This window comes from Oryctolagus cuniculus, chromosome 7 (genome assembly GCF_051225735.1).
Source record: "Oryctolagus cuniculus isolate XC-2025 breed Fujian yellow rabbit chromosome 7, ASM5122573v1, whole genome shotgun sequence".
In the NCBI taxonomy this organism is placed as follows: Eukaryota; Metazoa; Chordata; class Mammalia; order Lagomorpha; family Leporidae; genus Oryctolagus; species Oryctolagus cuniculus.
This window is the reverse complement of record NC_142873.1, coordinates 22,803,930-22,825,298: the sequence shown is the minus strand read 5'-3', so window position 1 is coordinate 22,825,298 and position 21,369 is coordinate 22,803,930. Positions and strand designations below refer to the sequence as shown.

The 21,369-nt window shown below is 56.8% G+C and overlaps 2 protein-coding genes across 10 annotated transcripts in view; one reads left to right on the top strand and one right to left on the bottom strand.

Moving 5' to 3' along the window:
* AGAP3 (ArfGAP with GTPase domain, ankyrin repeat and PH domain 3) overlaps positions 1-715 on the top strand; it is a 52,769-nt gene extending 52,054 nt beyond the window's left edge. For all 9 annotated transcript variants that reach the window (XM_070077314.2, XM_070077316.2, XM_089299517.1 and 6 more), the window contains one exon: positions 79-715. In XM_070077314.2, the coding sequence (XP_069933415.1) occupies positions 79-285 (207 nt within the window). In that variant the 3' untranslated portion in view covers positions 286-715. The remainder of the gene's footprint in view (positions 1-78) is intronic.
* On the bottom strand, positions 405-21,163 carry GBX1 (gastrulation brain homeobox 1). Its single transcript, XM_070077322.2, has 2 exons — positions 19,245-21,163; positions 405-3,721 (listed from the first exon to the last, which is right to left on the bottom strand). The coding sequence occupies exons 1-2, from the start codon at positions 19,780-19,782 to the stop codon at positions 3,168-3,170; spliced, it is 1,092 nt and encodes a 363-aa protein (XP_069933423.1). The 5' UTR covers positions 19,783-21,163; the 3' UTR covers positions 405-3,167.
* Between the last annotated feature and the right edge of the window lie 206 nt (positions 21,164-21,369).

The following is a 21,369-nucleotide window of genomic DNA, read 5'->3' as shown; positions in this document are numbered from 1 at the left end:
GGCTGAGGACAGCTGTCCCCGCCCCCCACCCCGGCCCCCCATGTCACACCTGCTGTGACCATGTGCTCTCTCCTGCAGTACGGGGTGGACGTGAGGAGCCGGGACGCCCGGGGCCTGACGCCGCTGGCATACGCCCGCCGGGCCGGCAGCCAGGAGTGCGCGGACATCCTCCTCCAGCACGGCTGCCCTGGGGAGGGCTGCAGCCTGGCCCCCGCCTCCGGCAGAGATCCGGCCAACGGCCCCAACCCCTCTGCTGAGCTGCACCGGAGCCCTAGCCTCCTATGAGGCCCAAGGAGAGGGCAGAGGGGCCGGAAGGACTCCATGTGTGGCCAGGGCACAGAGGTGGAGAAGCCAGGACGGGCAGCGAGGAAACCCAGAGGGGCCGGCGAGCCAAGGAGAGGTTTGGGATTCTAAGCCGCTGCAGAGAGTGGGAGTGTGGTGTGCAGCCCCCTGCCCTGAGGTGCCGCTGAGGAGGGACGGGACCCTTTGGAGGTGCCTGTGAGGAGAGGGGAGCAGGACCTCTCCCTCCTCCAGACCCCGCCCTCCCAGGGCCAGCCTCCCGTGGAGGAGGACAGGGCCCAGCCTAGGCGTGCGGGCCGAGTGGCGGGGTCTGGCCTGCGAGTCCCATGTAACATTTGTACATTGGAATATTTATGTCTGTGTACATACTCGGTGTGCGTGTATGATGAGCCAATAAACAGACTGCGTGTGCGGCCTCGTGCCCTCTGCTGGCTGCCCCACCACCACCACCACCACCACCACCACCACCACCACCAAGCGCGCTCCTGGCCTCCCCCTGCTCTCCCCTGGGCTCTGTGTTCTGAGAATTCGCCCCTCATCCAGCAGTGGGGGTCCCAGGCAGCCATCCCCGTGCAGACGACTCCTCGGGCTGAGCTGGCGCCCAGGCTTCCCTCGCCGTTGGCTGCACGGCACGAGGCACCCAGAGAGGATCAGAGCTCCTTGCTTCCATGCGCCGCACCTCACCCCTGCACCTTCAGAAAGCTCTGCCAGCCGGCCCTGCCACCGTTGCCAGCTCAAGGAGAGGGCATGGGCCTCGCCCACTTCCTCGGACTCCAGGGGCCACCTCACACGGCCAGGTGCACAGCGCCGGGAGGACTCGGCAGCTGTCCCTGTCTGATTGGCCGGGGCGCGGGTCAGCTGTGTTTCTGTGTAGCTGTGCCTGTGCCTAGGGGAGGAGATGGGTCACGGGTGGTAATCAGCCACCTTAACTCCTACCAGCATCTGGCCAAGTCAAGCTGGGGGTGGGGGGGCAGGACCCAGAGCCCCCTGCTTTCCCTTCCGACTGGATCCCTTTGTTATTCTTGAAGACCGATCTGGGGATGGACCCCCACCCCCCACCCCCCACTCCCGGCTGGTTATTGAACAACAAGCACTTGCCAAGTTAGGGTCCTGGTTGGCTGAGAAAGTCTGCTGTTCTGTCCCATGCCTGGAACCACTTTGCTCCTGAAACACCTCACGGATGTGGCTGTGGGGGCCGGCGCTCCGTGCATGGGCACCTGCCTGTGTGGAGGTAAATCACCCAGGAACACCGTCCAGAGAGGAAACCAGACTTTATTTCTCAGTCCACAGCCCCTTCTGCAAGACGGATAAGAGCCTTCCACATAGATAAGGGCAGAATAGAGGGGTCAGGGGCACGTGAAGGACTGGGTTCCTGGGTTCAGAAAATGTTAGCAACAGTCGCCTCCAGACTCCCCGGGGGCAGTCAGCTTAGGTAAAGGCAGGAGAGTGCAGTGAGTGCCCCACGTGTGCGGCCTTTCCGTCCGGTGCTCGCTCCCCCTCCACCCCAGGGAGAGGCCGCTCAGCCTTGTGAGGGGTTCAGCACCTGCTGGAGTGAGCAGCATCGACGAGCCGGCCGGCCCAGGGTTGGGAACAGCCAGCATTGGCCCTCTGAGGACAGGGGGGCAGTGGGCCGGGTCCGACTCGGGCGTGCATCCCTCCCCTCCCTGACCTTCACACCGTGACTTCCTGAGTTTCCTGGGCTGGCTTGCAGCCTGCCTGTTCCTCCTCTCCCTGACTGTTCTCTGCCTTGGCTCGCTGTCCACTCACATCACCGCAGGTCACCCCGATGCCAACCTCAGCTGGTTTCTGTGTACCCCGCTGGGCTGTGCACCCCGCTCCTTGTGTTTGCTCACAGAATCCCAATCCCAAAGCCTCGAACTCCATCTCCATGGCCTCCCTCCAGTCCCCACCCTTCCAGATCCGTCACAGGTTTGCTTCTGGGCCATGCACTCTGCAGTGGCTCCTCTCCTGTCTCAGAAGAGGCGGTGGCATCCCCTGCTTCAGATACAGCATGAGCTGTAGCAACAGAAAGCTGAAATTGAGCCCTTTCCCCCAGGCCCTTGCATCTGGAGTATCAATGTCCTTCCCAGAGGAGACCACTTATTAATGAGCCCCAGGGGATACCGACTGGCGGGACCCTACCCGATGACCTGGACGCACCCCAGCTAGGCCAGGGTCAAGGATTCCGTTTCCTTTCGGAACACGAAGGCAGCGAATCTGCATCCCGAAGCCTGCCAAGTCCTCGGGAGAGGAGGGCACAGAAATGAAGAATTCCACCTGTGTGATGGGGAGAGGGGACGAAGTGGCAGGATCAGAGCAGGAGCTGAAGGGGTGGGTAGTGGATGGGCACAGGAGTGGAGGTAGCTTACATGGCGGGTATGTGTGTGTGTGTGTGTGTGTGTGTGTGTGTGTGTGCAGGAATGTCTGGGGGCGGGACAGAGAGCTGCATTTCACTAAAGAGTGTGCCTGCCCCAAAGTAGCATTGCAACAGATTGGCTGAGGATCAAAGAAACAACTTTCCCAGGCCCTCTCTTGGCTGCAGACAGAGACATCGCTCCGTATATACAAACTTTACACAAAATAAATAAGAGTGTGGTCCGCTTGGCCAGGTTTCACACTGGATTCCTCTTCCCAGTCAGAGCTGCTCCCCAGGAGTCCACATCAGTCCCTCTGACTGCAGCCCCTGGTCCTCTAGGTCCCTGGAACAGGTTCTGGGGGAGCATCCCTGGGGCTGGGGGCCTTGCCCAGTGGGCCCCACTCCCAGAGCAGCATCGCAGCCCAGGAGCCCCCTCGGGCCCACAGAACCTGGCTCAGGCTGCACAGGCTCGGGGCGGATCCTCTGCCTTCTGAAGTCCTTGTGGGGCCGCTCAGGGCCGGGCGCCCTGCTCCATTTGTTGGTGCTGGCTCCGCACGGCAAACCTGTTGACATGCACGGGAATTGGCACAACGATCTTGGGGTTGCGCACGGGCTCCCCGGAGCGGCTGCTCACGTTGCCGGCTTTGATGCGCTTCCACTTGGCCCGGCGGTTCTGGAACCAGATCTTGACCTGCACCTCACTGAGCTTCAGGGCGTGGGCGATCTGGGAGCGCTCTGTCAGGCTCAGGTACTTCTTGCAATGGAATTCCTTCTCCAACTCCAACAGCTGCTCGCTGGTGAACGCCGTGCGGCGCCGCCGGCTCTTCCCCCCAGGAGCGGTGACCCCAGCCGCCACTGGCGCCCCCTCCTCAGCTCCAGTCGCCAGACTCCCCTTCAGCTTCGGCTTAGGTCCCAGAAGAGCCCCAGGGCCCCCTGCAGCACTGTCCAGGAAAGCGTCGTCCTCGCTGTCACCGCCGGAGCCCTCTTCCTCCTGCTCACTGCCTGCCGGGTCTCCTGCAGGGGCTTCCAGTTTCTCCTCGTCTGAGCTGTACACCTTGCCCTCCGCTGTGGGGAGTGAAAAACCGATGGGTAGGGCAAGGCAGAGACAGGCAGCTTGGGGGGGGGGGGCACAAGGGGCCATGGCCAGGGATCCGAGAGAAGCCGCAGGAAGAGGTGATGGGCGTGCAGAGGGTGATGGGGGAGGAGGCAGGGGGCAGAATGTCCAGGTGGGAGGTTTAGGGGAGACAGATGGGAAGAAAGGTATTAACCAGCACGGATTCTCTACGGGGAAGAGGGGAGGCAGTAAGTGCACAGGGAGGGACCTCGGCATCCCCACTGCCCCAGCTCCTCCCTGCCTGCCACCTCCCCGCTCTGTCCAGACCCAGAGACCAAGGCCCCTGCCTTCCACTCTGCAAATGCAGCCCTTGCGGCCTCAGGTCCCAGGATGAAGCCGTGAGGGAGCCGGCTTGGGCACTTTGGAAGCCGCTGTGGGGGGAGCGGAGCCATGCAGGGGAATGGCCCGGGGCTGTGGCCTTTGCGGCTGTCCCAGGAGTCCTCGTCTGGCCTCGCTGGCGAGAGCTGCCTCCTAACCGCGACTCTGCCTTTCCTTCCTTCCCTCCTCACCAGATCTGGAGTCACAGATGGCACCTTCAGGTCCATCCGGCCCCACCCCATATCTGGGCCCAAGAAATGTTTTCAAGGGACTTGGAGACAGGAGGTTTCCTGGGAAGCCCCTCCCAGGTTCTTATAACAGACCACCCACCGCATCTGGCCAGATTTGTCCCTCTGTGACGTGGTCTCCCCACCCCTCCACCTCCACTCCCCTTGCAGTCCTTCTCCTTCATTTTAAAGTGATGTCATCGCCTTCCCACCTTCCCTCTGTCCTGGCCAAGGTTGCCTGGGCAGCACAGACAGCTGCTTTCGGCCCTGAGCTAGGACTGCAGGGAACGTGGGAAGAGGAGGAAGAAGCGCAAGTGCAACAAGGGAAAATGCAGAATTGGCAATGACCAAAAAAAAAAAAAAAAAAAAAAATTGTTGACTCATTTAGTAGATTATTGATTATTTGTAACCACAGGCACATAAACACTTTAATCTATACCTAATAATAAAGTTAACACAACCATTGGTTTTTACCTACTTATTCACTGATGTTTTTATCAGGACTACAAATAACGTATTACAAGTGTTTTCAGTGTTCAAGTTTTACAAACTCCCTTGTTTCCTGCCCAAAGAACCAAAGAGCTGTGACACAACAAAAAGTCACAAGACAGGCAAGAGAACAGGAGAAACATGGATAACCTACAAACGGAATAGTCGGCTCCCTCCCGAGATTCACCGGGACTCGGAACGTCCGCGGCGGTGTCTGTCTGCACCGACCCCACAGGCAGGTACACTCCCAAGCACACTCGGGTTGAGAATACAGCTCGAAGTGAAGCAAATTCAGGGTACAGAGGAACACTAAGTGTGTGTGTGTGTGTGTGTGTGTGTGCGCACGTGCGCGTGGTGGCAGTGTAGATGGGGGGGGGACAGCTCCCTCAGGCAGAGCTCCAGGGTTCTCCCCGACCTTGCCCCCCTGCCCACAGCCGCCAGGGCCAGCCCAGTCACCTGCAGTCTCCTCTCCCCCTCACCACTGCAGTCCATACCCGCTCCTTTTCCCAAAGAGCCACAGCGACATTTTCCGTAGAGGCCAGGACTCAGCCCCTGTCCACGTCACTGGCTCCATCCCAGTTGGCTTCTCCACCCCTGCAGGGGGTTTTGACCCTCACCCTTTCTTCTGGGGGTGTTTCATTCCTCATCTAAGCTCCTGATACCTGAGTGCCCCAGTGCCCAGCTTAGGCTCCCTCCTATCCGTTGCTTTTCACCAGCAACGGTCCCTGTTCTCGCCACATCTCGGCCGCGTGTCCCCGGCGCCCTGTGTCTGTGCAGCATCCACAGGTCACACACTCCTCCTGCTGATCACCTTCATCCCCAGCCAAATCCTTGTTCCCTGCAAGACTCACATCCGGGGTTTCCCCCTTCATCCCAATCAGGGCGCATTATCCCCACACTATCTCCCGCTTCCTCAGAACTCAAACATCACCCCCCACCCCATACACACACACACACCAAACCGCTGCTCTTGCCCCCCAGACGAGTTCTTCCCCATCTTAGCTACGTCTTCCTCATCGCAATGGGAGCTCCACCCACCTCGAAGCCAAACTTCCCTCTCCACCCACATCCAGCCAGGAACAAATCCCTTTAGTGCTGCTGCCCTGCAAATAAACCCAGAGCCCAAGCCTTCTCACCACCTCCTCTGCTTCCAGCTGGCCCCAGTCACCAGCACCTGGGCCCTGGTTCCCTGGCGTCTCCTAGCTGGCTTCCCACTTCTGCCTCCCTCCCCCTTCCCCGTGTCTGGAATGTTAGGTGGTTCACCTCGGTCTCTGGTCTCTGCACAGGCTCACTCCCGACCGACCGCCTCCAGGTCTCCACCTGACCACTGAGACCTTCCCTCGTCAGCCCTTAGGAAGAAACCCTCCAGCGCTCGCTGCCTTGTTGCTATAGCACCCGCCACCAGCTGGATCCGTTTGTTTCATCGGCTGCTTCTCCCAACTCGAGTGGACGCCTCATGCAGACAGGAACTGAATACGTTTCCTGCACTGCTGTATCTTCAGCATCTTGAAAACGACTTGCACAGAGCAGGGCCTCAGCGAACGTTTGCTGACTAATGGGAGAAACTCTCTCCAAGCACAGGTGAGCACTCTTCCTCCCTCTCCCTCTCTCTCTTGCCATCTCTGTCCCTTCCTAAGATACTCCCTGCGATCCTGCTCCCTGAGACACCCTGCCCGCGGTCACCATCCTCCCCACTGTCCTGTGAGCCTTGGATCTCACCTATGCTGGAGGGGACCCCGCACACACCGTGGAAATCTCTAGAGCTTAAAAGTCCATTGAGAGGCAAGCACCATGGCATGGCGGGTAAAGCCACCGCTTGCAGTGCCAGCATCCCATACAGGTGCTGGTTAAAGTCCTGGCTGCTCCATTTCCAATCCAGCTCTCTGCTATGGCCTGGGAAAACAGCAGAAGATGGCCCAAGTCCTTGGGCTGCTGCACCCACGTGGGAGTGCAGCTGGAAGAAGCTCCTGGCTCCTGGCTTTGGATCGGCACAGCTCTGGCCATTGCGGCCCATTGGGGAGTAAACCAGTGGATGGAAGACCTCTCTCTCTGTTTATCTCTTTCTCTCTCTGTCTCTGCCTTGCTGTAACTGTGCCTTTCAAATAAATAAATAAATCTTTAAAAAAAAGTCCATTGAGCGCTAAATAAAATGAAGGACAGTCCCACCTTTACCAAATGCTCCAATTTTAATTTTTGAAGCCCAATTTATAGTAAAGAATTAACAGAACAGCAAAAGACTATAAAAACTCAGCCCAATGTTACAATATTTTAAATTATGCTAAAAGGGCAGAAACTGGATCTCGGGCTTGACGGATGAGATCATTTAGTACTGCTCCCAGCACCCAGGGGATGGCCAATAAATCTAAATTGATAGTGACTGAGATGAGCTCCCAGGTTCCCCGATCTGGCAGGGCCCTCCTCAGAGCCTGTCATCCATCCCTCTGTCTTCAGACATCCATAAAGGCACGCCTGCGTGCGCGCGGCCACCCTCGGCACCGCTTTGGAAGCCCCACGAGGAGTGCGGGTTCACAGCCTCTCTGTGACACTTGATCCCGGTGCGATGCTGAACGCTAGGGGCAGGAGTTTCTGTCTGAGGCTTTCCCATCCACCACTGAGGACTCTGATAAGCAACTCTGGGAACCGGGCTTTGGGGTGGGGGGGTGCCAGAAGACAGAGACAGAGAGGGGAGCACAGCCAGCGGCCTCAGAGGAGAGCATCTGGGGCAGCGGGTGAGACCCAGGAGGAGCGGGAGAGCAAGGAGAGGCCAGAGCAGGAGCGAGGACTGGAGCGAGAGGCGGGTGGGGACAGCGAGCGGCGGAAGAATTAAATGTGTCCGAGGAGATGAGAGGGCTGACAAGGCTTTCAGAGGAGAGACAGCACCTGGAGTTTTAGTGAAAACGCCCCTTGCCCGCACAACACTGCTACATTTGGAGCCAAGCAACACCTTCAGCCCTGCCACCTGTTCTCTGCCCCACCGTCAGGACGCCACCCCCACGGCGATGGACACAGGCGGAGGAGCCGGTGGCCAGGGGCAGCCACCCCAAAACCACTTGCTGTCTTCTCCCAGGTTCACTGAGACAGAAACGCAAAACACGTTCTTTATTCTGACTTACAGTGAACACTAATGATATATAAAAAAAAAAAGCCAAACAAAACAAAAAATTGCACGTACAAGTTTATTCTTGAGGAAACACTGACAGAAGAGGTCAATCTTTGTTTTCTGTTTTGTAAATTTCTATCTTGCAAACTTTGATGTAGAACAATTGGACTTCGTAGCTCTGCTATGCATTGAAAGTAAATTTCCAACTGTCGATGCTGGAATGGGTTGATCCGAATAAAAAATCTGATCAACAAAACCAGACTTCATTGGAACTTTTACATGGAAAAGAACGATTCTGGTGGGACTGCTGTCAGCAAGATGAAACTTGGGCCTGCGAGAAGTCTGGCCAGGGGGCACGGCTGTGGGCCAGACTGGTCATTTGGAAAGACACAGAGTTAGTGGGAATTCTGGTGGTAGCTGTTACCCTAAGAACCAGTGATCCTAAGGACTGACCCACGATGATCGAGTTCCTGCTGGGGCGGCACTCGGGCTCCGGGATCCCCTCACACGCAACCTTCCTGCCCTCTACACACAGCGGGGAGACCCACCTGGGTAAGGAGTCAGGACAGGCAGGGGAAGAAATCAAGGACCAAAGACTCCCAGTAAGAGTCCTCCCGCATAAGGAACACACAGCACCAGACCCACACGGTCTACAGGGGTGGTCCAGGGACACCCAAGAGCCACCCAGGGGACGCACGCAGCACCTCAGACGCCCAGCTGCAGGAGTGCCGCTGCCCCCCCCCCCGGGGGGGGCCGTCCCCCACTCAGCAGTCACTCCCACTCTGTCACAGAAGACAAGGCCCCTGGGTCGGACTGCGCTTCAAGAACAGCTGCCCAACACTGCCCCCAACAGGCATCAGAAAGCGTGCCCCCCCCCCCCCCCCCCGCCATGGTCCACCTCCCTGCTTCCTCCCGGGTCAGCTTCTCTGCTCTCTGAATCCACTTCCGGAAAACGCAGGTCATCCCTCGAAGAGCATACTCTGGCCTTTCATCACCACGCACAGCACCGGACGACTGCTCTCTTCAGATCAGCACTGTCTCCCGCCGTTTCTAACCCTGCCTTTGTCACTCGTCCCCGTTTATCACGGTTCTGCTTAGCCCGGCTCTGCCCTGGCATTTTATCTGCACTAAGGAACACGCGTGGTCACTGTTCCCCTCTCTCCACTCTGCTCACAACCCCTCAGCACTCTGTACTCTAACTGGCGTGAGAATTTTTCCCGTGCCACGGCCACGCAGAGCCTCCCCCCCTGCCCCCACAAGTTCACAGCGATTTCCCCCCGCTGTCCCAGGCTCAGAGCCGACACTGTCATTGCCGGAGCGCCCCTGCCAGACCCTAACTTCTCAGAGTACTTTCCACGTTTGTTATCATATTTTATCATCAGCAACTTGCGGAAGTACAGCGGATCTCTCCTGTTAGTAATAAGGGAGTTAAGTAAGCTTACTTTCAGGTGGAAAAGGAGACAAGGTTTGAGAATGGTGAGATGGTTTCCTGAGTCGCGTGGCTGGGGAGAGTGCCTTGTCCAGTATCTTGGTCTGCTACGTCTCTAGTTAATGCTCTTTTTCTCCTTTCCAAAACATCTTGTGTCCCCTCCCACTGAAGTCACACTTCTCAGATGCCTCATTAGGTAAACATTCTTCTTACCAAGTCCAAGTTTAGACCGCAGCCTTTTCTGCCCACCACAGTAGTACTACTAATTAATATCTGCACTTAACATACTCAGAGGAGACTCTTAAAACTGCCATGGGCGAGGCCCCACTCACCAAACGTCACCTGCCCTTATCGGGCTCTTTCTCCCATCACTCCCAAAACAAAATTCCCACTGGATCTTTCTCCCATCTTTTATGTCCATATTGGTTTTTATGATGTAATCTTATAAGTCATTAATACCTTTATTTTAAAATGTATTTTCAAAAAGATTTATTTATTTACTTGAAAGTCAGAGTTACACAGAGAAAGAAGGAGAGGCAGAGAGATAGAGAGAGGTTTTTTAAAATTATTCTTATTTATTTGAAAGACAGAGTTACAAAGAGAGGGAGATTTATTTATTTATTTGAAAGAATTACAGAGAGAGAGAATCTTCCATCTGCTGGTTCACTCCCCAAATGGCAGCAATGGCTAAGACTGGGCCAGGTCAAAGCCAGAAGCCAGGAGCTTCATCCAGGTCTCCCATGTGGGTGCAGACACCTAAGCACTTGGGCTATCCTCTGCTGCTTTCCCAGGCCATTTGCAGGGAGCTGGATCAGAAGTGGAGCAGTCGGGACTTGAACCGGTGCTCATGTGATGCTGGTATTCTAGGTGGTGGCTTAACCCATTATGCCATGGCGCTAACCCCTTAAAATATATTTTCTAACTTTAAAAATAATATTTGCAAGCTATGGGATCAGTTTTGTTTTGAGGCCAGCTTTCTCCCTCTTCCCTCCATAGAGCTGCTTTGTGCAAACCGCCTGGTTGAGGAGCGGCAACTTTTCCACTGACTTCCCTCTCTGCCTTCCTCCCTCCAGGCCCCTCCTCGGAGCCGCACTCCCACGAGTCCGTCACTTCTAGCCAGTGGAGAGCTGGGCCTTCCTGGCCGTGTTCCTCTCCAGTGCCGACAGGGAGCTCAGAGGGGGGATCTTTCCCTTCTACCCACTCCAGGGCTGTTTTTGTCTGCACAGTGACCACTCCCGTCTTGTTAGGGTAACAGCGTCCTCTTCCTTTAGGGTCTGTGCCTCCCCTACTGCTCAGTACCCCTGGCGGTAGGGGGCTGTCAATCATATTTCTCTACCGTCCCCACCTTGGGTAGGCCTGTGACTCTGGTCTGATGGGCTACAACGTGCTGCTTTCCTAAGGCCATGACTAAAACTAGTCTCAGTCATCCTGGAGTTTTATACACACCAGAATCCACTGGGGCCATAACCTGGGATTGTAGAAATACACAGCTGGAGTGGGCATGAGCACGGTGGTTAGGATGCCACTTGAGGGGCCAACACTGTGGCGTAGCAGGTAAAACCGCCTCCTTACAGTGCCGGTATTCCATATGGACCCTGGTTTGAGTCCCGGCTGCTCCAATTCCGATCTAGCTCTCTGCTGTGACCTGGGAAAGCAGTAAAAGATGGCCCAAGTCCTTGAGCCCCTGCATCCACATGGGAGACCCAGAAGAAGCTCCTGGCTCCTGGCTTTGGATTGGCACAGCTCTGGCCATTGTGGCCACCTGGGGAGTGAACCAGCAGATGGATGGCTTCTCTCTCTGCCTCTCTGTAACTCTGTCTTTCAAATAAATAATTTTTTTTTAAAAAGATGCCACTTGAGATGGCTGCATCTCTCTCTCTCTCTCTCTCTCTCTCTCTCTCTCTCTCTGTGTGTGTGTGTGTGTGTTTCATTCTTTCCATCTCTCTGGCCTTCAAATAAATAAATGGATTTTTTAAAATAAGATTTAGAGGGGTTGGCACTGTGGTGTAGCAGGCTAACCCTTCGCCTGCAGTGCCAACATCCCATATGGGTGCCAGTTTGTGTCCTGGCTATTCCTCCTCTGATCCAGCTCCCTGCTTATGGCCTGGGAAAGCGGTAGAAGATGGCCCAAGTGCTTGGGCCCCTGCACCCACATAGGAGACCCCAAAGAAGCTCCTGGATCCTGGCTTTGAATTGGCTCAGCTCCGGCCATTGTGGCTATTTGGGGAGTGAACCAGCAGATGGAGGACCCTTCTCTCTGTATGTCCCTCTCTCTGTAACTCTACCTTTCAAATAAATAAATAAATTTTTAAAAGATTTATTTTATTTATTTGAAAGTCAGAGTTACAGAGAGAAGGAGAGGCAGAGAGAGAGAGAGAGAGTTCTTCTATCTGCTGGTTCACTCCCCAGGTGGCCACAATGGCCAGAGCTAAGCCAATTCAAAGCCAGGAGCCAGGAGCTTCTTCCTGGTCTTCCACGTGGGTACAAGGTCCCAAAGACTTGGGCCATCTTCTACTGCTTTCCCAGGCCATAGCAGAGAGCCGGATCAGAAGTGGAGTAGCTGGGTCTCGAACTGGCACCCATATGGGATGCCGGCACTGCAGGTGGCAGCTTTACCTGCGACGCTACAGTGCCAGCCCCTAAAAAAATCTTAAAAAAAAGATTCAGAGCTGCATATGTTTGTACCATCCCCTACCTCTCACTGATGAAGGAAGCTGTCTTAGGAAACACAGTGAAAGTAGAGAAAGGAGTCGGGCTGAGGGCAAGGAAACCCTGTGAACAGCTTTTGGGACCTACTATATACTTAGCAGCTACAGGAATCCATAAATGCCCATGTTAGCTTAAATCAGCGTTGAGCACCGTACAACAGAGAAAGTCGGTGTGACAGTCACACGACCCCAGGGAAAGGAAGCGTCTCCACCCTGCTCCTGTGCCCTTCCAGAACAATTTTTCCAAGTCACACCATCTAAAATCCCACAAGTCTAAATGCATTCGCAGTTTTCAAAATCTCCTAATCCACCTGAGTGTGAATTAGTTTAATTCAATGACTATGCTCCTAACATCAATCTGAGATCAGACATATGAAGGAAGAGGAATTCTGATGAAGAAAAAAACAGGAGAGGAGGGTCTTCAGGAGAGAGGAAGGGAGAACAAGCCCCCGTGGGTGCAGCAGAGGGGCTTGGGCAGCCTCGGGACTCAAGAGACACCAGGGAAGCCAAGCGGAGGGAGAAAGAGCCAGAGACAGCTGGGAAGTCCCTGCCAGTGAGTGCCGAGTTCTCTCCCCATAAACAGTTCTCGGGGTGCAGTGCTGTCTACATCATCGCCCCAGAAACGTGTGTCCTCGCCAGCACAGACGGTGTCGCCCAAACTACACCGCCCCCATACGGAGATCCGTCTCAAGTGACTTCCCAGGTTGGCTCCCCGCCTGCCGGATGTGCAAGGCCGATAGCGATCACCTCCTGAGCACCTCATCTAACTGCTCCTCCTGTGGAGTGAGGGGTACCGCCCCCATTCACTGCCGAGGAAGCTGAGACTGTGGAGGTTAGCAGCACTTCACCGCGGGCCACAGAAAAACCTGTGGCACCGAGGTCGTGCCCAGCTCAGCTGACCGGAGCCCGGGCGTGGCCCTCTGCTGCCCCATGCCTCTGTCAAGGGTTCGTGTAGGACCTGAATTCTCACAACACCCTGTCATCAAAGTAGAATCAGTGCGAGGAACAACACAGGAGGCAGGGACTGATCCCGCGGCACCAGTTCTCCATCCTGGCCAGGGAAAGCCAGTCGGGATCCCAGATCTTTTTAGCCGAGACAAGATCTAGTGCCTTTATCAAGTGTTCCTCTCTCATAGAATATGACAGGTGTGCACAGATGCCACTTCCCCACTCCTTGGCCACCCCACAGCCCAGCCCCTCCTCCTTCCCCACAACCATAACAACCCAGTACCGGCAAGGAGAGCGTTCCCCCAGGCCCTGTGCTCAGGATGCCTTTAAAAGAACACTAACTCACTAATAAAGGAACCCTAGACACAACCGTGGGGGGCGCCCAATCCAGATCCCAGATTTCACTGACTGGGGAGGCAGGACACAGACAGGTCCTGGCCAAGGCCACCCAGGTAATGTACCCGCACTGTGTCTGCTGTCATCCGTTCCCGCACCCTTCTTACCTTCACCCTGGGGACAGTGACAGCCCGGCTCCCCCCCACTCCCATGCCGCCACACCACTTCTCGGCCCGGGGGCTGCCAATACACAAGTCCATCCTCGCCACTTCTATGAAAGCCCGCCCCCTCCAGGACTCCCAGTCCAGAACTCTGCCTCCCACTCCCCCCGCCCCCGCCCCCGGAGGGGTCATAGCTGCATTCCTGCCTCACCCTGCCCTCACCCGTGTGCAGAGTGCTTTTTGCTCATAACTCGTCTCCCCGCCTCCCTGCAGCCCCTGATTCTCACACTGATGCTTGGGTTCATCCCCTGGGGAGCATCCCTGTCCCTCCACAATGGCCAGGGCGGTCTCCTCCTACGACACCCTGCTTCAGCCTGTGGGGGTCACTCTTTCACCCACCAGATCCAACAATCCCTCTCCCTTCACCCTGTCTCCCTCACAGTCATCTTCCTTCTACCTCACTCCAAGCAGGTGCCCTCCTCCCAGCCCCTGCTCTGCCGCTCTGAGCCAGCCTCCTGTGTGGCTGCGGCACCCCCTGCACAGCCGCTGTCCCTTTCACTGGTTCCTACAGCCCCCCACCCCTTCACCCCTGCCTAGCACAGGGCATTCCCTACTCCTTTTAAATAAAACTGCCCTGCTCCCACGGAACTCTGTCCTCAGCACTCCTGTTGCAGTCTCTCTCTCTCTCTCTCTCTCTCTCTCTCTGTCTGTCTCTATTCTGCGACCCCTCTCCTGGTTCCTAACTCCTAGCCAGTTTCAGTGAAAAGATCCTCCCCCACCACATGACTTTTAGGGCAGATTCTTGCCTGTAGCTTCCTCTTGTGGCATCTGAGTGCAAAGCCCTTCCCTCAGAATGTTGCACTCCTCCTTCCAACTAAAATAGGTGCCTTTCATTCCTCCCCCCCCCCCCCAATCCCAGGGCAGGCGGCTCATACCCAGCAGCCTAATCGCCTGTCATATGTGCCTCGGTGGCCATGTGTGCCGCTGCAGACCCCGTCTCTCTGCCCTCTCTCGCACCGTCACCCGCAGTATGGCACGAGGCAACTCAGCATCCCGGTCCAGTCCTCCCAGGCCAGTTGTCCTGGCCACTGCTGAGAGCTGTGTCTCAGCCAGGCCTGTGCATCTCTTCAGGGCCAGGAACTCCCCTAGCAGCCTGAAAAAGCCTTTGAACCCCCTCTCGGAATAACGCCTTCGGGTGTGTGACACAGAATACACGGGAGAACATCTGAAGCCAATTATATGAAAATACAAGCTATCAACTATCTGAAGCGGAATTGGTGATAGAATCCTGTTTGCTAGTTTATTAAACAATATCCCTTCACGGACTCTAGATCTGTGTGAGAATGCCTGTGATTTCCTTCACTGATGGAGAAAACCCTCACGCACTGATGAAAGGAGGGTTGCTGGCCTACACTCACACCAGAGGACCAACTCTGTTAGAAGTCAGCAAAAATGAAGGCGGAATTTCCCCCCCACCCACAGTGAACAGATCCCCTGACACGGGCTTCGTGGAGTCCGCCTTAAGAACCCTGCTTGAAACACGGAGGCCGAGGGAACTGAGAGGGACGATAAAAATCATCTGGACCAAAACGCTGGGCCCAGGCCTAGAGAAGCGACGTGGGTGACTCTCCGGAAGGGTCTCAAACACACTAAGTCCATAACAGACTCTCGACACACGTTCCCTGAGCTGAACGAAGTGACACAGCTAAGGAGCGACAGAGCAGAGCCTGACCCCTGTGCCAGGACGCCTCAGTGAGTGCTCCTGGGATGACGTCGGCAGAAGCGACAGCTGCCTTTCTAACAACGCCGCCGCCGCCGGTGCAGCCATCCCTCTCCCTGTGCACGCTTCCTGGGAAGTTCCAGGGAACCGTACTCCCCGCCTCCATCACTCCCCCGAAAGGCAGCTCTCCTCTCCGACAGACGTCTCCAGTGCCACGTCACCTTCCCGTTCCCGTGGGCCTCTCCTAAGTCAACTGCAGATATTTTGACAACTGTAACTAATGTCCCAGCACCCAGACATCAGGCTGGGTTCCCTGGCAGGGCTCCCATTACTCCTGACAATTTCTGCTCAGAAGTTAGCAACTCTTTTCCCTGTTCAGTTTTTTTTGCTTGTTTGTTTGTTTTTTACAACAATGTTCACTACATTGACTTCAGGCTTGTCCCCATCACATTCTCTTTTCATCTCGGTCACCCCCGATGATCAGTCTTTGCTTGTCCTCACCGTGCCCGGTGCTGGCGCTATCCCTCTGTGTGCGGGGAATCTACTGCACCCCGGTTCTGCAGCTCTCGTGTGCAGACAACCTGAAGTTCTCCTGTCTGAAAGGACCATTGCTCTAGAAATCCCCAATTTAAAGTTTTCTTTAAAGCATTTCTCCAAACAGATGGCGTTTTTCATCCGTGCCCCAGCCCGTGGCCTCCACGCCACCCCTGGGATCTGGGAGGTGTATCTACACCGCCTCTTGTGCACAGGTTAGCTTCGACACTCAGCCAGCACCCACATACACCTGCAGGTACACACCATCCCAGCAGAGGGGGAACTACGGCTCTCTTCTACCTGCTGTTTGATACAGGGAGGACTCACCACCTGCCCCAGCTAAAGCTCCTTTACCTCCCCGCACTGTCCCAAGACTCTGTTCTTGCAGCTCTCTGGACTGGTCCTGTGGAACATGGTCTCAGCAGCCCCCTGAGGGTACTGGCCACCCGACACGTGGCTGGTCCAAACGGAGATGTGCTACAAGTGCCAACTCAACCCTGGATTTTGAAGCCTTCGTATGAAAAGAGATAGGAAAGCTCCCACTAAAAATGTGGATATTAATATTGAAATAATCATTTGTTGGACATACTGGGTTGAATAAGATGTATTATTAAACTTAATTTTCCCTTTGTGAAGTGGCTAATAAAAAACGTCTTCATCACATACAAGGCTTGCATTATGCTTTTAGTGCCAGCACAACTTTGGGCTGCTCTGTGATTCTTCCTTAATCTTCCTCACCAGCTCAAAATTCTCTCCTTTTCACTCTTCCTGCTAAAAGTCTTACCCCGATCAGCTCCACAGCTCCCCACACTCCAAACCTAAATTCTTTTCATTCTACCACTCTCAGTACCTTTCAAACCCATTATTTCTGTACACAGGACTTCTTTCCATTCACTAATGCAGCCTCTAACCCTGTAAAATAAATCATAATGAAGTTCTGCTTTTTTCTTCATCAATTCTCATAGAAAGGGGTATCTATCAACTCTCAAAAAAAAAAAAAAAAGACCCTGTAATTCCCTGTGAAAAGAGCTACACTTACCATTTCCCAAATTGGCCTTTCTTTGCTCTAATTCATTTGGAGGGGCTAGTAATTTTACGACACTAAACAAACATAAATGATTAATAATTCGGACCAATGTCACCCACGCACTGCCATTTTAAAGATCGAATTCTTCCTCCACACTCCTCTAACGTTGAGGTTTCCATTGCCTCATTCTCAGCAGAGAACTCTCTTATTCCATCTCAAATACTCAAATACAGTTGCAAAAGGAGGAGTATTTGTTTCCCACCATTTTCAGCGTGGGCTACATGTCATCACCCCTCAGTGGACTTTATGTTTAATATTCCTGGGTCTGCAGTGGGATGTGGACGGAGCGGCTCGGGGAGGCAGACTTGGTGCTGAAGGAGACCGGGAGCGCCAAGCATGGGTCAGAGTCCCCACCGTCATCTTCTGCTACAATCCTCCCTGGGTATCTCTTCCCAGCAGGAGTGGTGACCTCCGGTCCCGCCCTTTCTCAAAATTCTCCCTCTGTTAGCTCTCCTTCCCTACATCCTACGCAGAGATCCTTACCTGCACTCCAAGAACAACACAGGTCTCCTTTTGCTTCCAACATTTTCTGCAGATGATGATCTCACCTTCATCATTTCATTGACATTCCAGTTTCCCATCACTCCCAGTATTGAAAAACCTTTAAAGAAAACTACTCCCAGCATGGCAACTTTTCCCCGTTGCCCTGGAATTCCTATTTACCTCCCTCTCAATGCTCTAAAGACAGAACCAACACCCCGCCCAGTGATACTCTGTCCTGGACCACAAGCCCCCTTCCAATAGGCACGCTCCCTCCTTCCTATCCTCGGTAGATGGCTCATCCTTTGGTCCTTTCCTCTCCTCTGCTCTCTTCTGGGTTTCCCTCTGTTGATTCCTGTCGGTCCTAGCCAATATTCCCATTTGCTACAGAAAAGTGCCCTCATTACACACGTGAATCAAAACAAGAACTGAGGGGACCCAAAGGGGTAGGGCCAGTCGCTTGTTCTCCCATGGTGTGGGCACGCCCCCTCAGTTCCCCTCCCTGGAGAGGTCTCCCCCCTCTTCACTCCCTGCAGCTCCTCTCTCTCCCGGCTGTGTCTGCTTCTATCTCCAGATCCTATTGCCTCCAGAGCCAGCTCCTTGTTCTCTTTTCTGCTTAGGACCACCCAGTGCCAATCCTTCCGTCTTAAGATCAGCCTCGCAGCTTCCACATTGGCCCTCTTCCTGGCCCTTTTAGCTGGTGGACATCTCCCCTACCTTCCAGTTGCTGCTCTGTTTCTTATGAGACTCCTTAGGAGATGCTGTTCTGACTCCAGCCACCGGATCCGCCCCGTCCAACCAGGTACAAGCAAGAAAGCAACTGCTGGCCCTCCCTCCCCTGCGGCCAGAATGTCCAAGGCTAACACGGGAAAGGAGGAAAGGCTCCTGGGAGCCCCTGGGGTCTGGGAGAGTGACTTGTGCTATGGACAGTGTCAGAAAGCGCCCAGAAGCCTATGGCCAGGAATTTGTCTTTCCTGGCAAAGGACAAAAGGACTCTCTTCCTCCTTGCCAGCCCCCAGGCCTCCGGGGTCATTGCACCTGCTAAGCTGGGTGCAACAAACGGTGCGCAGAGGTGGATTCATCCCGATGCTAAATAAGTTTAAGCCCCACAGCCCCACACTCACACGTGGCCCCTGTTTTTCTTCAATAGGGTCCACTATATTTTGTAAGCTTTCAATTTCAGGACGCTTGGATCTCCCTGAATAGGAGACAGCTTTTCTGGCGTGGAGTGATCTGAGTGAAGCGATTCTGAACGGAGTTGGGTTTATCACACCTGCCCCCCCCCCGGGAAGGGGGAGGACACTGCCCCACGGAGCACCCAGGGCTCTGGAATTATCCCTGAGCTGAATCTTGGCTGAATTCTAACTCCAGGTCTACGGGCCACGCCCAACTCAGCGCACCCGTTTAACCTCCTACTTGGTTCTTCGAGGCTGGGCTCTAAAGCTGCCAGTTCAGAAGTGACCTCTTACTACTAAGGCAAAGCCACCGCCGCCACTTGCGGAGCCCATCCCACTCCTTTGGGGTCAATACAATCTTCTCAGAAGGCGGAACGTGCCCTCTGCTAACCGAGCTGACAGCTGCCCCCACACCCCCTCACCCTAGGGGTCCCAGCCTTGCACCTGCTCTCCTGGTAGAGGAGGGAAATGAAGGAATTCGGGAAAGGAGACGGAGCCGAGGCTCGAGGGCCGGGAGGCTCGGGTGCCGGGAAGTCTTTGAGGCTCCCGGCGCTCCAGGGACAGCGCAGGGTTGGGGCTCGCGGTGGGGTGGGGGGTGTCTAGAGACGCGGTGTTCGGAACTGAACTGGAGTCGGCCCGGCAGGCCCCGCACGAGGGCTGGGGGTGCGGGACTCCAGGGCTCCAGGCAGACGCAGGTTCCCGTCTGGGATTTCCAGGTGAACGCGCCTCCCGCTTGGCGCCCCGGTCGGCCCCAGCACTTACCCGGCAGACTCGGGAAAGTCTCTGAGAAGTGCGGAGGCGGGGGCGGCGGGGCTTCTGCCACTTTCTCCCGGGCCGGCAGCAGCTCCTCGGCTTCCAGCCCGCCCTCCGGGCGTCGGCCGCCCGCCTCGGGGTTGTTCCGGGAGGCAGTGGCGGCGGCGGCAGCGGCGGCGAGCTCCGGGGGCCCGTAGAAGGCGTCGGGCGGCTCCGCGAAGCTGGGCAGCGCGGTGGTCAGCGCCACCATCGAGGGCACGGCCTGGCCCAGCCCCGCGCAGAAGGTGTTGGTGAGGCGGCCGGCAAAGGAGGCGAGCGGGGCGAGGGGCGGCAGGCCGGCGGGCAGCGGCGCGGGGGCCAGCGCCTGCGGCAGCACGAGCGGCCGGTAGGGCATGAACATGGGGTAACCGGTGTAGAGCAAGTGGCCGGAGCGCGGCGGCGGCGGGCCGATCAGGGAGTCGATGGAGAAGGCAGTGCCGGGGCCCCCGCCGCCGCTGCCGCCCCCGCCGCTGCCCGCGGGGACGCCGCCGCCGCCGGCCCTCTGCATCTCGCGGGGGAGCTGCGGCCGCCCCGGGGCGCTCCCCTCCGGGAGCCGCCGTGCGCCCCGCGGCTCGGGCGCCCCGCGCGGACACGCGGGGCTCGCTCCCTGGCTCCCGGGCCGAGGTGGCGGCGGGGCGCGGGCTCGGCGCAGTGTGGCTCCGGCGCCGCGCTCCCTCTCTCTCTCTCATAAGGAGGGAGGGGGCGGGCGAGCGGGCGGGCTGGGGGTGTCGCCCTCCGGACTCATCCATCTTCCTCAAATTACGCTCCACTTCCTCCCTCCGCCCGCCGCCGCCGCCGCGCCCGGCTCCTGCTCCCTCCGCACAGCCCCGTTCCCAGCGGCCCGGCCGGCCGGCCTGGGACCCCCGCCCGCCCCCCGCGGCCCAACCAACTATTATTAATGGAGATTGATGAGGCCGGACACGCCGCTTTGTGAAAGTTTGCGGCCGACGAGAAGGCGGCGGCAGCTGCTGGGCCGGTCCCCCTCGCTTCACCCAGCCCGCCCCCTCCTCAGCCCACTCGGCCCGGGCTCGGCCCGGCTCGGAGAGCGAGCGGGAGGCGGCCCGGAGCGCAGGGGCGACTGGGCCGGGCGCGGCCGGGGCGCGGGGAGGCAGGCGGGGAGGGCGCCCCGTGGGTGCCGGCTGCCGGGCCGGGCCGGACCATCGCGGCCGCCGCCCTCTCTCCGTCGGACCCCCAGCCCTTCCTTCGGGCGTGCCTTTCCGTCCGCGGCACCCCCCGCCCGGCTCCTGGAGCGGCCGAGGCGGCGGGCGGGAGGGCGGCGAGGCGGGGACGGCAGGGGGCGCGCTCGGCCGAGGGTCACTGGGACCGGGCCCTGGATCTCCCGTCGCGTCTTCCGGTGCGCACCCAGTCCTCTGGTCTCAGCTCGCCTGACCTGGGCTCTCCCCCTTCTTCCTCGACCCCTCCTCAGGGGTTGACTTCCGTGGTGTCCGGGTCTCGCCTCTATGGGCAGTCTCCTCGAGGGCCCACTCTGGGCGCGTACCTACCAGTCCATGCCTCTCCCCTCTCCCCACCATCTCTCCCATCCTCCCTTTTTTGGCCCTCATGTCTAGTCCTGGTCCTGTTTGATGAACTCTCGCACCTCTCATTCCGTATCCCAGTCCCGTCTGTCTGTCTGTCAGTCTGTGTCTCCCTCCCCGGCGTTCTCTGCCTCTCTTCTGCTATTAATTTCCCTGATTGGCTCCCTGGCTCCGGCTCCGCTGATGAGCCCTATTCATTCCCAGGCCTGACACTCTCGACCTGCCCTGGCTGATTGCTGGGGGCTGGCCCCAGGAGCGCTGATGAGCCCCAAGGGTCAGCAGCGCTAATTATCCGCTAATTGCGGATGACTCTGCTCACCTCCCCCATTCTCAGACGCAGCGATGTGGCGCCTTTTACTGTCCCCCTCCTCCTGATTCCCAGCCCGTGGAGTTGTCAGCCCAGAGGCAGAAGTCACGGGCACTTTGGCCTGATAGGCGGCTCAGGTCAGTGGGCAAGAAAGTGACTTAAAACAGGCAAGTCAACAGAAGAAAAGTGGCCGCGGTTTCAGGGCACAGAGCAAGCCTGGCCAGCTACCATGGATGGCATCTGCTTCTCGGCA

What these genes read in the sequence shown, in the direction of transcription:
- GBX1 (XM_070077322.2), bottom strand. Translation starts at nt 19,782, where the DNA reads ATGCAGAGGGCCGGCGGCGGCGGCGTCCCCGCGGGCAGCGGCGGGGGC. An exon ending in GACTTTCCCGAGTCTGCCGG is followed by an intron (nt 3,722 to 19,244) that starts GTAAGTGCTGGG and finishes CACTCCCCACAG; the next exon opens with CGGAGGGCAAGGTGTACAGC.